This window comes from Lampris incognitus, chromosome 8, assembly GCF_029633865.1.
Source record: "Lampris incognitus isolate fLamInc1 chromosome 8, fLamInc1.hap2, whole genome shotgun sequence".
In the NCBI taxonomy this organism is placed as follows: domain Eukaryota; kingdom Metazoa; phylum Chordata; class Actinopteri; order Lampriformes; family Lampridae; genus Lampris; species Lampris incognitus.
In genome coordinates, this window is record NC_079218.1 from 5,090,338 (window position 1) to 5,111,970 (window position 21,633).

At 43.1% G+C, this 21,633-nt stretch overlaps 1 protein-coding gene across 2 annotated transcripts; it reads left to right on the forward strand.

Annotated features, from left to right (window-relative positions):
• Positions 1 to 3,413: 3,413 nt before the first annotated feature.
• rps6kb1a (ribosomal protein S6 kinase b, polypeptide 1a) lies at positions 3,414 to 19,200 on the forward strand. 2 transcript variants are annotated; one of them, XM_056284591.1, is made up of 15 exons: positions 3,414 to 3,688; positions 4,738 to 4,781; positions 4,975 to 5,095; positions 8,772 to 8,840; positions 9,338 to 9,485; positions 10,885 to 10,942; positions 11,501 to 11,601; positions 11,785 to 11,875; positions 11,987 to 12,077; positions 12,167 to 12,274; positions 12,831 to 12,893; positions 14,571 to 14,648; positions 14,760 to 14,867; positions 15,662 to 15,774; positions 15,998 to 19,200. In XM_056284591.1, exons 1-15 carry the CDS (start codon positions 3,617 to 3,619, stop codon positions 16,257 to 16,259), a joined length of 1,527 nt encoding a protein of 508 aa, XP_056140566.1. In that variant the 5' UTR covers positions 3,414 to 3,616; the 3' UTR covers positions 16,260 to 19,200. The 2 variants fall into 2 exon arrangements, with proteins under 2 accessions (XP_056140566.1, XP_056140567.1); XM_056284592.1 differs by having other exon boundaries at positions 12,831 to 12,887.
• Positions 19,201 to 21,633: the final 2,433 nt, after the last annotated feature.

Below are 21,633 nucleotides of genomic sequence, written 5' to 3' on the forward strand. Positions count from 1 at the left end.
TTGCCTATTCTATACAAACTGCTTGTTGTGTCACAGCCAGTGAGCGCATGACATGCCGGAGGACAGCTGGACATGTCTTTTCCGAGTTTGTCTGCTATGGTGTTGATGGGGACATACCTCTCTCTCATTCCATGCCCTGCATGCATGTAGACTTGAGATCATCCAAACACGCCTTTGCTTGCATAATACACCAGCAGTACTTCTACATCTGTGTCATCACACCCACAATGATGGAAGAATATGAATCGTCAAGATGTATGGCATGTAAGACCATTCTCGTATCAGCCTCCTCCTGATCACTGTAAAGTGATGTGAGAGTGCTGACTCCTGCTCTGCTTATGCCCCTCACCTCCTCTCCTTTCTCAAATCCACCTGCCAGGATGATGGAGCCATCTGATTGGATCCTCTGTGGGCCTGTAGAGATGATGTAACTGCTCACAAAGCGACACAGTGCCGTCTTGTCTCCACTGCTCCTCAGGTACCTTCTGTAGTTCGGAACATTTGCGTTACCTGTGATCACATGTGTGGGCCCATCAGTTGCTCCTCTCCTTTGTCTCTCCAGGATCTTTATTGACTGTGGGTTGTCATATCTGTCAAAGACTATGACGACACATTTTATCTCTTGCTTCTTTAGAAGAGACAAGATCTTCTTGAGGGTGCATTCAGCAAGGTCACTAAAAGTCAGGAAAGCTGAATCAGGAAGACTTCGGGGCGGAGCCATGCCATCAATGATATCGGCTGATTTTGCTGTGATCTCAGGCAGCTCTTGCATCACCTCCACCACAGACTCCAGTTTCTTTGCTAGGTCAGCTTTTGTGGTTTTCCTCATCTCTCCATCATCATAGAAGAGAGAGAGGGTGGAACGACAGCCAACTCGGGAGACATTACATTTTCCAATGACACGTCTCTTTGTTGTGATACGGCCAGGAGTCTCCTGAAGAGCACATCTGAATCCATTTGAAGCTTCGTAGATTTACTGGTTGCAATGCATGTTTTCATATCAGTGAATGTTGCCAATGTGTGTCTTTTCTCTGGGTTCCAGAAACTTGTTGGTTTTTCACTCTTTAGTCGTTCCTCTATGAAGGCTGTATTTACCTTTTCTCCATATTCCTGAAAGCTTGAGAGATCTTTTGTCACTTTTTGTGATGCTACTTGTCCACTTACAATGTTAATTAGCTCATTGGGAATTTTCTCCAAATCAAAAGGGTTCTGCCTGTCTTGTACATTATCTGTGCTATTGCCCTCTTATCCCTGTCCATGCGGGCCGCTCCATGCTCTTTGTGGGATTTTGGTGTACCTGTATGTGTGTCTCCATCGCAAAGCTCTATCGTTGCATTGCGGTACTCACTGGTGACATGTCTTGTGACGAGCCATCTTTTCAGAGCTCCTTTTCGTGGGGTGAAGCCGACAATGCCTCCTCGACTCTTTCCTTCACTGCTGATAGTTTGTACAAGTGCTTGATCAGTGGCCACACAGTTGAAGTTTCTGTTGTCTGAGCGCCGCAATGTACACTGGCATGCACTTTGCATAGTTCATCCTGCCAGCAGCCCGGAGCCATGATGAAGTTCAAAGTTAGCCTCACGCTCTGAATGCAGCATTCCAAGTAAGGTTGGTTGTGCTGGAGTAATTTACTCTGCATGACTTGTGGTATGACACTTTCACCTTGAAGGAGAGTAGGTCACTTGAGTGGGGAGAGAGTCTCTTGTGAACCTCGTCATTTCGTTCCTGGGCAATTTTCAATATTGTTTTTAGTCCTTCCAATTTGGGGTTCTTAATATATGGATTTTTTTTTATCATCTTGCAGAGCTTCTCCACATATCAGGCATAGCTTTTCATTTAGTGCCAGTGTTTGGCTTGTTGACTGTGCTGGCTCTGTTGGTTCTATAAGTACACAGCTGGACTCAGACACAGCTGGTGAATACGGAAAACACAGTTAACATATATGCCACACAGACACGTACACACACACGTACACGTATACGTACACACACAAACATACACACACACACACACACACACACTGTCAAGAGTTAGCTTTGTGCATAATTGCCATTAGCACTGTGCAGTGGTATGCTAGCTAGCTAAAGGGATAGTAAGCTGGCTAAGCTAGCTAAAATAATAATAATTCTTTCAACACAAAACATGTTATACTCAATTTAAGAATAAATAAAAATGAATCAGACATTTGTGTTACCTGATCTGTCATTAGACTGGTGGTGATGGTTTCTTCTTTCTTTTTTTATTCCTGCCACATAACATTGACAATCCTCTGGATGAGGCAGTTTAAAAATGGCAGCCGGAATTTAACAAACAAGGGAAAAAACAAGGAGGCACACCAAAGAGCAATCAATCCATGTTTGAGAGTGTGAATGGACTGTGGTGCTGTATTTTGTTCATTACCCTGTTGACTTCAGAGGGTGATATGGATTGCATATCCCAAATTAACACTAAACAATGAATATCTCTCTCTCAGGAAGGGATAGCTTATGGTAAATGAAAAGGATGTTGACTTCCAAAACCTTTTGATTTTGTTCAAATTAAAAGGTTTTGCGTTATTCCCAATGAAAAATAATTTACTTATGTTTTCCGCCTATTCATCACTGTGTTTAGAGGTCAACAGTACATAATTAAAACAAATTATCAACACAAATTCAGGTAATCCATGTGCACAAGATACCTGACTGCTCTCACAAAAAACTATAGGTGGATCAGAGCTTCCTTTGGAAAACTAGACTGCGCATTGTAACCCTTGCACCCCCAGAAAGCTCTTTATTGGCTCTATGGGATGCATCACTTCTTCAGTTGATTTCACTAATTTCCCACAAAATAAAGTTGCACAACAGTGCATTTCTGGAATGGGAGACCCTGAAGATAAAAAGAAAACATTGTGTTTTGTCCTAACTTGGGTAGGGGTACAGTACATCAAAGTCTGAGGGCCCCTCCTGCTAGACTAACAATTTCCGCCTACACTAAAGTCATGTTTGCAGGACAATATTCTAGTATTTCTTTGGAAAAATTACATTTGAACTCTTTGGTGTTGTTGGACAGTTACTTGGGTCAAACCACAGCAAATTTGATGCAAATTTGAGTGAGCGTTATGAAATTATGGGCTTTTTTGTCACCTCGTGTCTTATTAGTAGTTTACAACACCTAACTGTCGTTTCACTCCCGGTGCCGTGTTTTGTTTGACGTTTTAAAATGAATGGACCGACACCTTTCACGCCCGAGTCCACGCCGAAGCTTTTATTACTGCGCCCTGCCAGACTCCCGCGCTCCAACGTCGAAAAACTGCGGACCCAAGCGCGTCACCAGCCGGCAACGTAGCGCACGGGATTCTGGGTAACGTAGTTCCCAAAGAAAGCCGCATCAACACAGAGCGCCGGTCGCAAAGGCGCCAGTACCACAACTGGCCGCCCCCGACGCGGGAGGCGCGCTCCCGGGGACGGCGCCGTGGTGGAAATTGGCCACGCCGTAAAGCGACGCACCGTAGCCGGCGAGCAGCGGGCCAGCGGCGATGGCTCTCCCGTGAAAGGGGCAGGGCGGAGGACCGGGACTCTTGCTTGTTTTGTTTTTTTTTTTCGGGACTAAAATACGCCGCGGGCGACCCTTCCGAACCATGGCGGGGGTGTTCGACATCGACTTGGACCAGCCGGACGACAACGTGTCCGACGACGAACTTGACGACGGGGTGAGCCCGCGATGCTAACGCGCGGCAGCCGTGTGGGAAGGCCCCAGCGTTGACGCTGCGCACGCAAGCTAGCTAGCTAGAGCTAACGGCTAACGGCTAACCGAGGAGGCTGCCGCCGCCGCGCCGCTAGTCGCGGACCCGCGTTTGGCCGGCGGTCAAGATGTACCACGAAGTTCGGGGGGGGGGTTATCGTAACGTGTTGACCGGCTAATCTGGCCACTTTATCGAGCACCGGTTTAAAGAGCAACGGCCTCGTTATCTTAGCGGATGATAGCGACGGCTCATCGTTCCCATTAAGCTAGCCAGATGCGTTTATAGCGATTCGTTTGGTCTGATCTGTGCCGGTGTGAAGAGTTGTCTGCCCTTGCTCAACGTCAGCTGGCGGCGCTAACGTGCACCACCGGTGGCCAGATGAGCAGCCAGATGTTGGTTCAAGTGCTGTTATTATATGTGCAACGTGTTAGTGCTATTTCCAACTTTGAGGCGATAGAGTATTACAGAGCCCTCTAATAAACGCGTGTCAGACCTAGTGTAGCTCAAATGCTCACAAGACAAATGCTCACAACACTAAAAGAAAAAGACACAAATGCTCACAAATTGACAAAAGACTCTATAGACACCGCTTTAAAATCTCTTAATTAGGTCACTGTGATCCCTATTACATGCTTAGACCTATGGGATATTTCTTGTGACGTGCAACAGACTGTTCAATGGAATATGTTGCCATGAATAAAGGTTAATTAAGATTATGTATTACCAAACAGTAATTGATAGTCTCATTATCATGATTATCTGTAAGATCACCATTTCATTTGTCAGGGAGATGTGATCCCTCTCACATGCTCAGGCCTATGTGACATGTCTTATGTGACATGCAACAGAATGTTCAGTTGACTTTTTGAAAAATAAAGATTGTAAAACAATTTGTGAGCATTTGTCACTTTTTCTATGAGTATTGTGAGCATTTGTCTTGTGAGCATTTGTCTGCACACCTACTAACACACATATCTGTCTGATGACTTTCTCCCCTGTTTGTCCCCCTTTCTCAGGGCCAGCTTAGTGAATACATGGAACAATGCAGTGGCTTTGAGTTGTGAGTATGTGTTATAATGCTCATAGGACTTAGTCATCCAGCTGCTTATTCAGTAAACACTGTAATTATTCACAATAACCTTGACCTTAAGCTAACAACCCAGTCTTGAATGATTTTCCATAACATCACTGAATTTAAGAACACCATATACAATATGCACTGTATGTTGTCAATGTTTTGTTGTCTTGGTCAGCAACATGGATGACTGTGAGAAGTTTGAAATCTCAGAGAACAGCGTCAACAAGGGAACAGAGCAAATCAAGCCCGAATGCTTTGAGCTGCTAAGAGTCTTAGGAAAAGGTGGTTATGGAAAGGTGAGGCATCTCATCCTGAAGTTTGGGATTTTTTTTTCAAATGTTGACAAATTGAGGTTAAAGTGGAAGTAGACAACTTTTCAACTCCTTCCTGGAGTTTGCCAGTGGTATTAGTATTTGCGCCGCTGTCACAAAGATAATCCTCTGCGGTGAACTATCAACAACACAGGATGCGATACGCGTGTATTTGTTGACACGTTTCTGTGAAGAGGCATGTTCACTGAAGAGGAAAATTGAAATTGTTATGATTTTATATTGAATTTGGGAGCTATTGGCAATTGTAACGATGTGCGTTGTATCGTAATAATATTAGAATTGTGAACACCCGTTTACAGTTTACCTAACTTAACCTGGACACATCTTGAAATATTCAGCCTGCTGCTTATCAACTCCTTGATCATAACAGATAATATACTAACTTTTACTGCTCATTTTAGAAAGGCCACCACAAGAAAATGTGTTCCTTTTATTATCAAACGGACAATTTATCATAGATGTTCGTTTCTGGCTGTTAGCAACATGGCTGACGCGGTTCATTTTCTGGCTGTTAGTGTTAGTTAGTGGTAGCATTAGCAACATGTCTAACCGCTAGCAGCCTGGCAACTGTCCAAAGCAAGAAACAACCATAATAATCTCAATTTCAGAATCGGAATCATCTTTATTGGCCGTGTAGGTTTTTACATACATTGAATTTGACTCCGGTTCCGTGGCTCTCTCGGTGTACTTAACATAGAATAACAACACTGCAAGACAACAACCTTTAGATAAATATACACAAGGATTGACTTACACAGGTGAAATAAGAGGTGATAAAGTGCAGTGGTGCAGAGAATATATCAGAGATGCTGAAATAGATGTTAGCAGGTTACTTACATACGTGCCTGAGGTAGATGACATTACAGAGTTTACCAGTATACCTACAATGTACAGTATATACAAAATGGTTGGATTTATTTGACAAGTGTTAAGCTTTCATTTGAATGACAGCCCGCGGAAAGAAACTGTTTTTATATCTGGTTGTTTTGGGGTACAGCGCTCTGTTGTGCCTGCCAGAGGGGAGGAGTTGGAACAGGTTGTGACCAGGGTGTGGTGGGTCTACTACAGTGACATTGCTTGCTTGTTTCCTGAGTCTGGAGGTGTATAAGTCCTGAATGGAGGACAGGTTGCCCCAGTAATTTTCTCTGCGTTTGAACAAGAAACTCCAAACTCAGTGCTATGATAAAGGTAGAGTAAAATATCCGGTAGTATTAATAAGTAGGCAAGTAGAAATAGGGCCAACAGAAAGTCGGTTTGGAACCCTCTCAAGTCCTAGAGCTCTCTCCATCAAGTGAATGCGTGTCTGAGGTTCACGCTTGTTTTATCTCGTCTTCTATCATGCTCCCTCTTCGCCGTCTTTGCCTCCTCTGGCAACTGAGCTCTTTTGCCTTTGCCGCGTAGAGTTTCCACAGTTACTTCGGTTGAGCCACCGTGCGCCATTGCCTAGCCCCCTACTGGGTGGTTGATGCGCTTCCTAGGCCATAAATTGATTTGCCGGGAAAAACCATGCCCTGTGGCACAGAAGTGCACAGTGAAAGCCAGGCTTATAGAAAACCAATCTGAACCCTGATGGTGTCACTGTTCTATAGCCATTACACTGTGCAATCAACATTTACTTCATAATGATAAGTTGAAGCAAAAAAGTTGTCTACTTCCACTTTAAAAACCAGTCCAGTTTTGTTTTTGTTTTTTTCATAACTGCAGTTACATACCACTAAATTAATCCAGTATATAACACAACTGTTTTTTGTTTTGATGAGGAATTGAGGGGCTCAAAGGGCTGTGTCAAGTTCAGTATAATCAGACTGTCTTTGTGATAGCTGGCTACACCTAACCTAACACTGGTAGTCACCGGAAACGGGGTTTACCAAAATTGTCATCGGCTTCTGCCGTTTACCTGGAGTTTTCAAAAGAGCCTTTAATCACAATAAATACCTGATTGCATGCAACGTGCAGTCTTATTTCTCTCAAGAGATGCAAATTATTGTAAAAAACAAAAAAATTAGCGGCGTAATAGCAAAACATAATACTGTTTGTACTTCCAAAGTTATCTCATAAAATCACCAATCTTGCATTGTGAGATGGGACCTATGTCTCAGAACGAATATTCACTACCTCCCTGAAATGTAATTTGAGCTGCTCCAAAATGAGTGGACCTTTCAGAAATTGTTTTTTTGTCATTATGTGTATTGAATAGTTCAAGCTGAAGCAACCTGTCGACGAAGCCTTTTCAAGTGTCTTAAGCACACAGTGCTGTGTCACAATCAGTCCACAGACTCCTCTTTCCGCACTGAAGACCATATGTAGAAGAGGTTAATTGGGTGCATCTGTGCCGCATTCACCAAGTGGGAAACCATTAGCAATTTCTGTCACTCTAATGTTCAAATAATAGCAATAATAATAATTATTATTATTATCATCATGAGCTAATGCATTGGTGCTGCACATAATCAATTTATGAGATATAAAAGATTTCAAATTCTAGGATCTGCAGTGGTGTAGTGGTGTAAGCATCGGCTTTGTGTCAGTGCAGTTGCCCACTGGAGACTGGGGTTCGTGCCCCCGTCTCGTCAGATCTGACTATGGCCGGACTCGATGAAGCAGCAATAATTGGCAACGCTGTCTTCGGGAGGGGGGCGGAGTCAGCTTGTGTTTGAATGAATGCGTCTCTGGGTGTGTCGGAAAAAGCAGTGGTTCGGCCTGGATTTGCCTTGTTGCGGAAGTGGCGAGGCGAATCCTTCGAGACTGCCGGCCGGAGAGATGCAGTTAGTGAACGCGTGCAGTATGAGGGTGGGTGTTTGAATTAGAATAGGGATCGATTGGCCACTAAATTGGGAGAAAAAGGGAAAAATCAGAAATAAATTAAGAAAAAAAAAGATTTCAAATTCTAATCAAGGCTTCAAAGAAATGGTTCCTTACTGTTATTTTGGTGTGCCATGCCTCAATATGCACACCAGTTATTTCAGCAACATTTTTAATTATAAAAGGAAAATAGGTCCTTGCTTAAACTTATTTTACTAAAGATGATTAAGAAAGTCAAAGAATCCAGCAAAGTCAAGTTTTGCTGAAGCTTAGTTATTCGGAGGATTTGCATTTTCATAAACCTGCAGATATCTTAGCGTTCTAAACCTATATTGCTTATACACAATAGTTAATTTGATTGGATTTTTTTTCTTTTTGCAGCGTCATATTTCGACACAACTAAGTATGAAGTTAATTGGCCCTTAAACTGAAGAACAGTCTTTCACAGTTCAAGGGGTTTGCAGATATACAAAGCACTGACTTTGTCAATGTACTCTCCAGTGAATCTGTTCTCAGTTCTGTCTTTTTACTGCCTAAGCCATTCTGTTTTCACTGACAACAAAGATGACTGTTGTTGATTTAGAACCTGAACACATGTTGCATATCTTAGCTCCTTTTTAGGTAAACGTCGGGGCCCAAAAGATGATTTGTCTCCAGAGTAGTGTCTTTTTCTCTCCCAAAGATATCACCAAGAGTTTTTTCTTTCAAAACCTGGCTTCATCGGTCTTGACAGCAGATGGCCAGTTGACTCAAATGATGTCAGATGTTCAAAATCAACTGTGTAATATTCCGTTTATTTATTAGATTTTAATATTGTTATCATGTTAATTGTTTTTAGGTCTTTCAAGTTCGCAAGGTGTCTGGTGCCACTTCAGGGAAAATATTTGCCATGAAAGTCTTGAAGAAGGTGAGGTTTTGTGTTGCAATGTGTCTTGAGTCAGGTTCTTTGTTAAGTGTAATATTTTTGTGTTGTAATTTCATTACTCAAATACAAAATGCAAACTTTTCTGACACTGACATTTACTCTGTTGGCAGTCAGCTCCATTCAGGCATGTAGTCAGAAACTGGGCTGGATCAACTACAGAAAATGGCACCAGTGGACTTTTCTATAAAACCTCAGCATTGCTTCATCTGTTCAGTTTGGCCACTTTTTGCATCCAACACTGAACTGGGATTTGTCATAGCTTGAGAAGCCAGCTCATATTCCCAAAATATTGTGGGGTTTGTTAATAACTGTGTTTATTGCCTTAATGGGCCTTTACTGTAGCTACCACACAGGAGCCCCACTTCCTGCTCTACTTCTGTAGCTGGTGTAAAAGGTTCATCATCAACCGACAACCCTTTTAAGTTCACACTTGAATAGTTACGACACCTCAACCCTGTGCTTTTCTGTCCCCTGCCCAGGCCATGATTGTGCGGAATGCAAAGGACACAGCCCACACCAAAGCTGAGCGGAACATTCTGGAAGAGGTGAAGCACCCTTTCATCGTGGACCTCATCTATGCCTTCCAGACTGGGGGAAAATTGTACCTCATCCTGGAGTACCTCAGTGGTGAGCATATAGACAAATACCGATCAGCCAAAACATTAAAACCACCTGCCCAATATTGTGTAGGTCCCCCTCATGCCGCCAAAACAGCTTTGACCTGCTGAAGCATTGACTCCACTAGATCTCTGAAGGTGTCCTCTGGTATCTGGCACCAAGACATTAGCAACAGATCCTTTTCAATCCTGTAAGTTGCAAGGTGGGGCCTCCAAGGATCGGACTTGTTTTTCCAGTAAATCCCACAGATGCTCGATCAGACTGAGATCTGGAGAATTTGGAGGCCAAGACAACACCTTCAACTCTTTGTCACGTTCCTCAAACCATCCCTGAACAATTTTTGCAGTGTAGCAGGGCAAATTATCCTGCTGAAAGAGGCCACTGCCATCAGGGAATATGGTTGCCATGAAGGGGTGTTCCTGGTCTGCATCAATGTCTGGGTAGATGGTACATGTCAAAGTAACAGCCACATGAATGCCAGGACCCAAGGTTTCACAGTAGAACATTGCCCAGAGCATCACACTGCCTCTGGCGACTTGCCTTCTTTCCATAGTGCATCCTGGTGCCATCTCTTTCCCAGGTAAACAACACACATACATACATGCACATGATGTAAAAGAAAATGTGATTCATCAGACCAGGCCACCTTCTTCCATTGCTCCATGGTCCAGTTCTGACACTCACGTGCCCATTGTAGGTGCTTTCAGTGGTGGGCAGGGTCATCATGGGCACTCTTGACCAGTCTGCAGCTATGCTGCACCATATGCAGCAGGGTGCGATGCACTGTGTGTTGTGACATCTGTCTGTCATAGCCAGAATTAACTTTTTCAGCAATTTGAGCTACAGTAGTTCTTCTGTGGGATTGGACTAGACGGGCTAGCCTTCGTTGCCCACGCGCATCAGCGAGCCTTGGGCGCCCATGACCCTGTTGCCAGTTCAGCGGTTGTCCTTCCTCGGGCCACTTTTGATAGGTACTGACCACTGCATACCAGGAACACCCCACAAGACCTGCTGTTTTGGAGATGCTCTGGCCCAGTCGTGTAGTCGTCACAATTTGGCCCTTGTAAAAGTCAATCAGATCCTTATACCTGTCCATTTTTCTTTCTTCCAACACATCAACTTCAAGAACTGGCTGTTCGCTTGCTGCCTAATATATCCCACCCCTTGATGTTATTCACTTACCTGTCAGGGGTTTTAATGTTGTGACTGATCGGTGTAGACTCTCAATTAATTTAGATTGTACTAAAATGCTTATTTTACTTCTTTTTGACCGGCATGAGGAATTGCTTATGCTGGGGAAATTGTTCATGTGCAATAGTGTTTTTCCTTTTCTATTGAATCCTTATAGGTTACTATTCTATCTGTGTGTTCAGTTAAGTGGTGAAGACTTTCTGTGTGGTTGTTTCAGGTGGGGAGCTGTTTATGCAACTGGAGAGAGAGGGCATCTTTATGGAGGACACAGCCTGGTATAGCTCTCTGTTTGTCGCACTTGTAACATGCAAGCTGTCCTTGATCTGTTTTGAGATGGAAGTTTGCTTGTTCAGGTTGTTTCACTTTAACATATAATGTCTGTGTGAAGAGTTTTTCTCAAAAATGAGAAACCTCATCTTGTTGGCCAACATGCCAGTTATTACCAGTTACGTGGTATGGCAACTATTTACAGTGCAGAAACCTTTTAATATGTGGCACCGTTTCTCTCAGATTCTGTGGGCTTATTCTTTGAGCCCACTGGAACCCGCAGTTCATGCTTTCATGTTGTGTATAAATATGGGGTGAGATAGGAGTGATTAGATGCTTCGTCCTAAAGAAGAATGGTGTATTGTATTGCTATTAGAATTGTCTAAATGACGGGGAAAATTCAACACTTGGAGTGCAAAGATATGAATGTAAAATGGAAAATTTTTTCATATATTGTTTGAAAGGGGAACAAGTCAGAGATAAATGATGAAAGACACTACTTGTGTCAATGGGTGTATATGAAATTTTACACAAGGCTAACCCAGTCTTTTATTTTTCTTTTACAGTTTCTACCTGGCGGAGATCTCAATGGCGTTAGGGCACCTGCACCAGAAAGGAATCATTTATAGAGACCTGAAGCCTGAAAACATTATGCTCAATAACAACGGTACAACAGCTTCTAGTGGTCACATCTAAAAAGATTGCGTAAAAAGACAACCAAGTTACACGTGAGATGTGTACATTGGCTCTTGTTCCGGTGTCTAGTTCTTTCTTTTGCTCTGCTGACACCCAATACAAGACTTGTTATGATGTTTTGTCTTTCTTGTTCTTGTCTTGGCCCTCCGTTAAGGTCATGTGAAGTTGACTGATTTTGGCCTTTGTAAAGAGTCCATCCATGATGGCACGGTCACTCACACCTTCTGCGGCACAATAGAGTACATGTAAGTCACACCTTCGCAATTTTGAGGAGAGAGTCTAACCTAAGGGGTTTTTGCAGTGTTGTCATTTACACTGCAGTCCATATATCATAACTACATATCCTTCTCATACAGGGCTCCAGAGATCCTCATGAGGAGTGGTCATAACCGGGCTGTGGACTGGTGGAGTCTGGGAGCTCTCATGTATGACATGCTTACGGGAGCAGTAAGTGCGCACCATCCTTCATATCATCACATTACTAAATAAAGCAAAAGTATTTTCCCATAGATTTGTCATGCATGTTTCTTCTGCAGCCGCCATTCACGGGTGAAAACCGAAAGAAGACCATTGATAAAATCTTAAAGTGCAAACTCAACCTTCCACCTTACCTCACACAGGAAGCCAGGGACCTTCTGAAAAAGGTATGCTGTAGATCAGGGGTTCCCAAATTTTTCCATGCCAAGGCCCCCCAAATAGCCTTAGCTTCTGGTTGGGGCCTCCCTTTTGCCAGATGTCTTTAAAAACCCATTGACAATACTACAGCAAATGTAAAAAAAAACAACTTTTAAGTTATTTCCTTACTTATATTAATGCAATAAAAATTGAATTTGTATTTCAATCTTCAATCATTCCATTAGATTCAACGTTTAATTTTTCCATGATAAGAATTGTTTGTCAGTTTAACAACATTCAACATTATATTATTATCAATATTATTATAAATGGATAATTATATATTATAAATTACATTTTATAATAAGACACATAATGATAATAATTCGATTTTATTTAAATTTTTTAGCATTTTCCCTCATCTTCCTTCAAATTTGCTGAGGCCCCCTGGCGGCCTCCACTTTGAAAACTACAGCTGTAGCTAGTTAAAATTTGACCCAGTAACTACTGGGTCTCTACTCAACTCTGTTGAGACAAATCAGCAGAGTAACAAAGTCCCAAAACTGCTCTTTTTTTTTCTTTAAGCTGCTGAAACGGAATGCCTCATTACGACTGGGCGCTGGGCCAGGAGACGCCTCAGAGGTACAGGTAAGTTATTGTGTGCATAGATTTTTCTTGCGAGCTAAGAAACCATCTTCAGCGGTCCATTGAGTCCTTAGGAACCTGGAAATGTAAGCAGCAAGACAAAAATTTAGTAATAAGATATTTCACCACTGGGAAAACATCGGGCGAAATGGAGCAGTATTGGTTGTTTAGTCAAAAGTCATCCCACATTTGCAGAAGATGTGAAAAGGTTTTTTTTTCCTTTACCAGTTTGTTAAATCCCAGACTGGTCCATAAAGTTAGGGGACGAGCCCAGGACACAGGTGTTTTTGGTTACTTTTGCTGATTAGACCTCTTCTGAGGTCAAGGTTAGGTGGCGCTAGGGGTGTGCGATATGACAATGTTGGATCGAAAATGATTAAAATTTATCCACGATATGCCTTTACAGAGAGCTCGTTAGTTTTGTGCCACAGTGCACATTCTATCAGTTGCAATTCTGTGGCTCATACACGCATCTAAAGTTGTTCTCTCAGCCAAATCTTAAATCACACTATTTGTTGGTCCGTTTCGTGCCTTCCCTAGAAACACACCAGTGAACCAGTAATAGCAAAGAGTAGGCAGTGCCTTGGATTTCTTCCCCTCCCCCTTTTTATTTGGCAATGTAGCGGCATGTATGACAACATGGAGGAGTTGGTCCCTAAAAAGAATTCGACATCGGTAATATGGAACTGGTTTAGATTTTCCAAAACCGACACGGCACAAACACCAATTTGCAAACATTGCAAAATATAAGGTTCGCACGTCAGATGACAACACAATGAACCTTTTTAACCACCTCAAAAGAAAGCACACGGAGGAGTATCCTTACAGTCAAACAGTGAGGGGATTTCACATGAGTGCATCATCTGCAACCACGCAACCAGATGCTACAAGACATTTGGGAAAGGCACTTCATATGACAGGACAAGTAAGTGATGGAAATAGGTAATTGATGCAGTGACATTTTACCTGGCCAAGGATATATATGATTCCCATAAAAACCATGGAAAATTAGGGTTTCAAAAGGCTGTTCAAAATAGTTGATCTGTGGTAAAAGATACCCAGCCGCAAATATTTTCCCAACACGGCCATTCAGTGGCTGTAGTCCGAATGCCACGACAAGATTCAACAGAGAATTTCAAAACGTCCAGTTTTTTGCCACAACAAGTGATTGATGGTCTAGCCACACTTCAGAACCTTGTTTGAGTCTGACCATTCATTTAATTCATGACTGGAAGGCTTATTCTTTTTTTCCTTCTGTTTTTGTTACCTTGTAGGGCTATATTTTTTTAAGTAGGGAAATGAGGTTGGTTGTACTGTTCAGTGACTTGCAAAATAGTTTTAAAAACCAACATGAAAAAGAATTGTGATAAGATCATGGATTGTGATCCTGCCTGGAAAAAATTGTGATATGATATTTTTACAATGTCGCTCACCCTGAAGCTATGTATGGTACAAGGTGAGATCAGCGTGTACCATGTACTCAAAAGAACCAATAGGGTAAGTAGTCACTCCTAACATGCTGAACAAAACTAACACAGGAGAGTCAGGGAGATGTCAGTCAAACAGTGTGTATATGTCCAGACTCAACTAAAAACACCTGTGTGTCTGTGTGTGTGTGTGTGTGTCTGTGTCTCCTGGGTCTTTAAAGACCTCAAGCCTTGTTGCTGTCTCTTTCATCAGGCCCACCCATTCTTCCGCCATATAAACTGGGACGATCTCCTCGCCCGCAAAGTAGAGCCTCCTTTCAAACCTTTCCTGGTAAGTTTGACCTCCTAACTATAGCGGAGCACTTTATAAATGAACGATACTTTCAAATGCAGCAGTGTCCTGTCCGAGCAGAGCAACTAACCTTCCTGCTTCTTTTGGCAGCAATCGGCTGATGATGTCAGCCAGTTTGACTCCAAGTTCACCAGCCAGACTCCTGTGGACAGCCCTGACGACTCCATGCTCAGCGAAAGTGCCAACCAGGTCTTCTTGGTAAGTACTCCCCACGGGCACCCGAGTTTACTGAACAACTTTGCCCTGGCCAGTTCTTCTCTTGCATGTCAAAAGGGCAAACCTAGTCGTTTTTAATACATCAGCTGGGGATGTATGAGAAGAAATTAGGTGACGGGTAAATGATCTTAATGTGACTGTCAAGTCCTACTGTAATTCAAATTACAGATTTGTTTTTCTGCAGTTTCGCTAAAAAATATAGACGTAAATGAGTCATATTTAACTATTTTACCTTTGTCATTGTATCAAGACATCAGTTACTGGCATATGATTGAATGATTTATCTACTACTACTTTCGGCTGCTCCCGTTAGCAGTCGACACAGCGGCTCATCCGTTTCCATTTCTTGATTGAATGATTTATGTTAATCCAAATAATAAACAATGATGAAATATCAGTAGGGTGACTTAGGAACCACAGGTGATTTTTAGACAAAGATTGTGGATTAGACAAGCGATAGCCAAAGCGATGTTTTTGTACACTTTATGCCTTATGCTGCAGCTCTCTGTTGTTACTGTGTTGTCTGTACAAAAACAAAGGACAGGCTCTGGTTTTTCTTTTCCCCATTTTCAAGAACTAGCTGTTATGAGAATTAGTTAATGTACCCCATATGTTTTCATCCTGTCCTTTCCTGGAAGCTCCATTGACTGTTCCACCACATGACATGATATGGTTTAGTCAGCGTTTCATTGCTCATTGTCAGCTGCGGGTTGTTTTTGGAAAGACGGTCTTTGAAAAGGTGGGCTTAAACACTCTGCCCCCCCTTCCTCTTTTAGGGTTTTACGTATGTAGCACCCTCTGTGCTGGAAAATGTCAAGGAGAAGTTCTCTTTCGAGCCAAAGGTCCGTTCACCACGGAAGTTCCCCGGAAGCCCAAGAACACCTGTGAGGTAACGGCTGTTTGGTTTGTCTCTGGAATTTTTATGGAGTTCTGCTGTTCCCGCACACACTGTTCCCATTTCACATCCCACCCACCTTGATGTCCTCACTTTTCCACAATGGACTAGTAGAAAGGATTTGATTAATTTTGCAATAGAAACTGTCTTCAAAGCTCCCCCTCAACTCCCTGTGCTCCTCTCTGACCCTCTGCTGTTCCTCGTCTCACTTTCCCAGCCCGGTGAAATTTGCCGGCGGGGACTGCTGGCCCCGGGGACCCATTCTATCAGGAGCCCCATCTCTGCTCCCCCACAGTGGCTCCGGGGAGCAGCCGATGGACGTGTCCGCTGTGGAGCACATGGACGTGAGCAGCAGCTCAGAGGGCTCAGCGCCGCTGCCCATCAGACGGCCTTTGGGTCTCGCAAGCACGGGGCCCTTCAAGAAGCAGATCTACCCCATAAATTCCAAACGCCCCGAACATCTACGGATGAACCTATGACACTTAGTCTCCCGTCAAACCCCCAAGGATTCTTTAGGTTCTTCCTTCTCTCCCCACCTCCTTTTCCCTTCCAAAAAGACTTGAAGACTGACACTGTTGATACCGATCACCAGCTCCTCCAGCAGCGCCTTCCTTCCCTCCCTCTCAGTCTCCTCCAGCTTAGCCTGGCCACCTCAGCCATCCTGCAAATAATCAACAACCAAATGCAGCAGAATTCTCCACAGTCCGAGAAATGCTCCGGGAGACGCTCTTTTCTCCCGACTTAGCGCTAACAGGCTCATCAGCTGTAGAAATGGCCACAGCTGATAATTTAAGCAGAGAGCAGCTCTACTGTCTGGTGTATTGGACTGGCTTCATGATATGATATGATATATTGGTGCTTCTTACTGGACAGTGTTACTTCTGGTGTTTACAGCTAGTTGCTAGTGATATGGCAGTGTTTAAAAAGGGGGGGGGTGATTCCTCTGTAAGGTGCCGGAGCAGTTTATGTGTATTTTTTTTCTTTTCTAAAAAAAAAAAACAACCCTTTGTGATATGAGGTCATAGGTTACACTATGGGTAGATAGGAATATTGGATAATATTTCCACATTGAACACAGTATTCCTCCTTTGACGGTTTTCCTTCAATGTTTCCGTGTCTGGAAATTGAAATCACATTGCCTATATCATGGCTTAGTCACTTCAGCATGTGGTTAGGAGGCAGTGGAGCTCTGCTCATGGGAAAGCAGCTGTGCAAGGACTGAAGATAAGATTTGAGCAGAAAGTGCAACCCCCACCGCAATCAATACCAAATGCTGACGCTGCTTTCCTTGTCCATCCGGGATGGTCTTGAGCAAGCCTGTCTGGAAGCACTATTCTGTTTGTCTTTTTGTTGAATGTAAACAGACTAAATGCCTTTTCTGAGCATCACTTATGTCTTACACTCTGAGAATTCCTGCAGCGATTTTTCACAAGGCCCGGTTGCGGGGCATCGTTGCCACTTACGGTAGGAGACCAACAAAGTAAGAGTGTACATTTCAAGCCCAGACGATCGTAAACGCACTTGGCCAAATTCCTATCACTGCCTTCTGTTATTTCAGGCTACTTTTTTTTCTTCTTGTGTGCCTGAACGCTTTGTGCTTATTGTGTGTAGAAACTAGTGGGGCTCTCAAGGTTGGAAGGACAAAACTAGACTGACATGAGCTGACCATCAGCTAAATCTTGTTTGAAGTGAGATGTGTTGACTATTTTATTTGAGTTTTGAAGCTGCTATATATGAGCCTCTGGAGTCAAGCCATTTGATCCTCTTGCCCCACCGTAGACTATCTTTCCTCCGTGATGTTAATTAGGATGGTTGAAGGCAGTGAGCTGTGTCAAATTACACCGTCACTTTATGAATTACTGCTGTTACAGCCCATTTGGGGTTAAGTTAAAAATGAAAATCGGCCGACACATGAATGGGTTTCTTAAAGTCTCTCGAAATCCAACCATCTTCAGTTTGAACTGATTGACCAAAAATACCGTTCGAGTAAATACAGTGGCTTTGGTGCACGATGACCTAGTTACCCCTGTTCTTCATCGGCCAAAAATCCCCAATTGATCGACTTCTCTATTAACTCACGAGTCCTGACAAGTGGCGTCAAGAATACCAGTTGTTGACAACAAAATTCAACAGGTCAGTGCTTTTTACAAGTATTTTGATATCCTCCTGTATGTGACCCTTGCAAAATAACGTCACTTTGTTGGGAGTACAGCTGAGCGACAGGTTGTGTAATAGTTCCATTAGATGAGTATTTGGGGTGAGACTCCTCCTGCTTTTCACTTGTTTATAGACACAACTGTTAGAAAAGAGCAGTCACTCCACTCTTACTCCAGAAATATTTTATGGTGTATTTTGTTCAGTGTATATTTATTTCAAGTGCCATTCTGTTTCCACTGCATCAGTCACACTATGCAAACAATGTATTTATTGTGTAGCCGGTTGTACAGAAGTCATGGACGTGTCTATGACTAGATTTATTTCATTCATGTTCGAGACCTATATTGTTATAAAACCTTTTTTTTTTTTATTTCCACTGAACATCTCGTAAACTTCAAATGCAGCTTTTTGAAATTTCTTTTTGAATTAGGGACAACGTCCTAAAATGTCTTAGAATATTTATTGTCGGGCATAATATCAAGTAGTATGAAGATTTTCAGAAAAAGAAAAATGACTTTTGATATCTTGAACTTTCCTCACACAAAACTTGAACTGAAGTTAGGAGGTTTTAGCATTGCTAGAAGTATTGGCAGCATAATGTGGGAGAGATATGGAAAAAAAAAAAGATCAATGCAAAAACCAAGGGTAATGGCGTTGTGCCTTTCGTGACTGATTCCAGCTTGTATATATGTTAAAGACGTGTGTGGGACGCTTTGGACCCCATCGGGCACGAAGTCTTTCTAGAACCACGTCTCTGAATGTCGTGTACGTCTTCGCTCTTCCAATAGATTGTGGCACGAACCGCGTTGGTTACTTTGTGCGGCGATTCTCACAGTCTGGTGGTCCCGGGACACTTAAAGGTTCCTGAGGACTTTTCAGGGGTCCGGGGGAAAATGACAGAATAAGAATCCAAATTAAAATCATTTGCTTTGATTTCAGATTTGATGATATCTACACGCTGGAGGTCGGTAGAAGAATGATTGTTGTTTTTCTTTCGTGTGGAGGTGCTTTGCATTAAGAAGTTTGCGAACAGCTTTCTTGGCTGATTGCGGTGGAAGAAAACCTGCAAAGAGAATAACACATTACTTGTGATGAGTTTTGAGTAGAATGGGCATTTCTTATTTCTAAATCATTGGTTATTGATTAACTTGTCATTGATTAACCCCCTACGTCTGTACCATGAGATGGGAAAATGTTAATATGTATGATGTACATACTGAATGAATGAGTTGAAAATAAATAAGGTTACCAGATCCTCTGTGCACAAGAAAGTGCGTCTGTCTTTTCAGAACATAAAGGGGGAGAGTGCACCGCCGTCAAGCTTGTCACAAATGTAGAGCCGAAGAAAACTCCTGTTAAGGTAGACGGATGATCACGTAAACACAAGATGACCCGTGCAGTCATCAGTACTTGCATACTGTGTGTAACTGAACATTTGTGTCACCAATTTATCTCGAGTACAGTTACACCCCCACAGGGTTGGAAGATACGATTTACCTTCTACCAGCAATTTTAGGTAAAGTGAGCAGGATTTGACAAGGCGGCGCTCGTGCTGTTTTCAAAGCAAGAACAGATAATCACTTCATTTTTCAAAAGATAATTTGTAGTAGCTGGTTTGAAGCAAAGTATGGCACCAAATTCTACAAATATACTAATTGATTACACATCTAATGGTTATACTAATAAATTACACTAATACACTTTAATAATACTGTTACTCTAGTAAATAATAGTAATATCCTATTCAAAAATATATTCTACTGCTACTTTTGTCTGCTACCGTTAGGGGGCGCCACATTGGATCATTCGTTTCCATCTCTTCCTGTCCTCAGCATCTTCCTCTGTCACACCAGCCCCCTGCATGTCCTCCTTCACCACATCCATAAACCTCCTCTTTGGCCCTCCTCTTCTCCTCTTCCCTGGCAGCTCCATATTCAGCATCCTTCTCTCAATATACCCAGCATCTCTCCTCCACACATGTCCAAACCATCTCCATCTTGTCTCTCTTGCTTTGTCTCCAAACCGTCCAACCTGAGCCGTCCCTCTAATATAACCGTTCCTAATCCTGTCCTTCTTCATCACTCCCAATGAAAATCTTAAGCATCTTTAACTCTGCCACCTCCAGCTCCTCCTTCTGTCTTTTCATCAGTGCCACTGTCTCCAAACCATACAACATAGCTGGTCTCACAACCATCTTGTAAACCTTCCCTTTAACTCTTGCTGGTACCCTTCTGTCACAAATCACTCCTGACACTTCTCCACCCACTCCCCCCTGCCTACACTCTCTTCTTCACCTCTCTTCTGCTCTCTCCATTACTTTGGACAGTCGACCACAAGTATTTAAACTCATACCTTCGTCACCTCCACTCCTTGCATCCTCACCATTCCACTGTCCTCCCTCTCATTCACGCATAGGTATTCTGTCTTGCTCCTACTGCCTTTCATTCCTCCTCTCTCCAGTGCATACCTCCAGGCTCTCCTCAACCTGCACCCTACTCCCGCTACAGATCACAATGTCATCCACAAACATAGTCCACAGAGACTCCTGCCTGATCTCGTCCATCAACCCGTCCTGTCCATTGCAAACAAAAAAGGGCTCAGAGCCGATCCTTGATGTAATCCCACCTCCACCTTGAACCCATCCGTCACTCCTACCGCACACCTCACCACCGTCACACTGCCCTCTTACATATCCTGCACCACTCCTACATACTTCTCTGCAACTCCCAACTTCCTCATACAATACCACACCTCCTCTCTCAGCACCCTGTCCATCTTAAGCTTTCTCTAAATCCACAAGTAACACAGTGTAACTCCTTCTGACCTTCTCTATACCTCTCCATCAACATTCTCAAGCAAAAATATATTAAAGATAAATAAGAACCCATATATACTTACCATGAAACAGTAATAAATGAAGCTTTAACAGTTTGTTTTTAGCTGTTCATCATACAGCAACCTCAGTGACACATGGTGGCAGAAATCTTTTAGTTTTAAGGGGTAAAGACCTGCAGCTGTGATTCAAGCGACGCTTAACTTAAACCGTTTACTTTTCTCGGATTGCACCGCTTAACAGTTTCCTCGGTCTGTCACCTTTCCGTTTTTATGTTAAAACTGAATTACTCAGTGGCAGAAGCCTGTATTGTCCATCCATCCATCCATCATCCAAACCGCTTATCCTGCTCTCAGGGTCGCGGGGATGCTGGAGCCTATCCCAGCAGCCACTGGGCGACAGGCGGGGAGACACCCTGGACAGGCCGCCAGGCCATCACAGGGCCGTATGTTTGACCATAAACTGCGATGATAGTGTCAATATTTGGATGTGAACTGACCGTGTCTTGATTCACTAATCATTAGTTAGCATGAAGTGGGATATAGCTATTTCTTTCTTTTCAAAATCCATCCATCCATTATCAGAACCGCTTATCCTGCTCTCAGGGTCGCGGGGATGCTGGACCCTATCCCAGCAGCCACCGGGCAGCAGGCAGGGAGACACCCTGGACAGGCTGCCAGTCCATCGCAGGGCCGACACACACTCAGTCACCCCTAGGGGTAATTTAGTATGGCCGATTCACCTGACCTATGCGTCTTTGGACTGTGGGAGGAAACCCACGCAGACACGGGGAGAACATGCAAACGCCAGTACAGTATATACAAAATTATTTGACAGTGTTGAGCATTAATTTGAGCGACAGC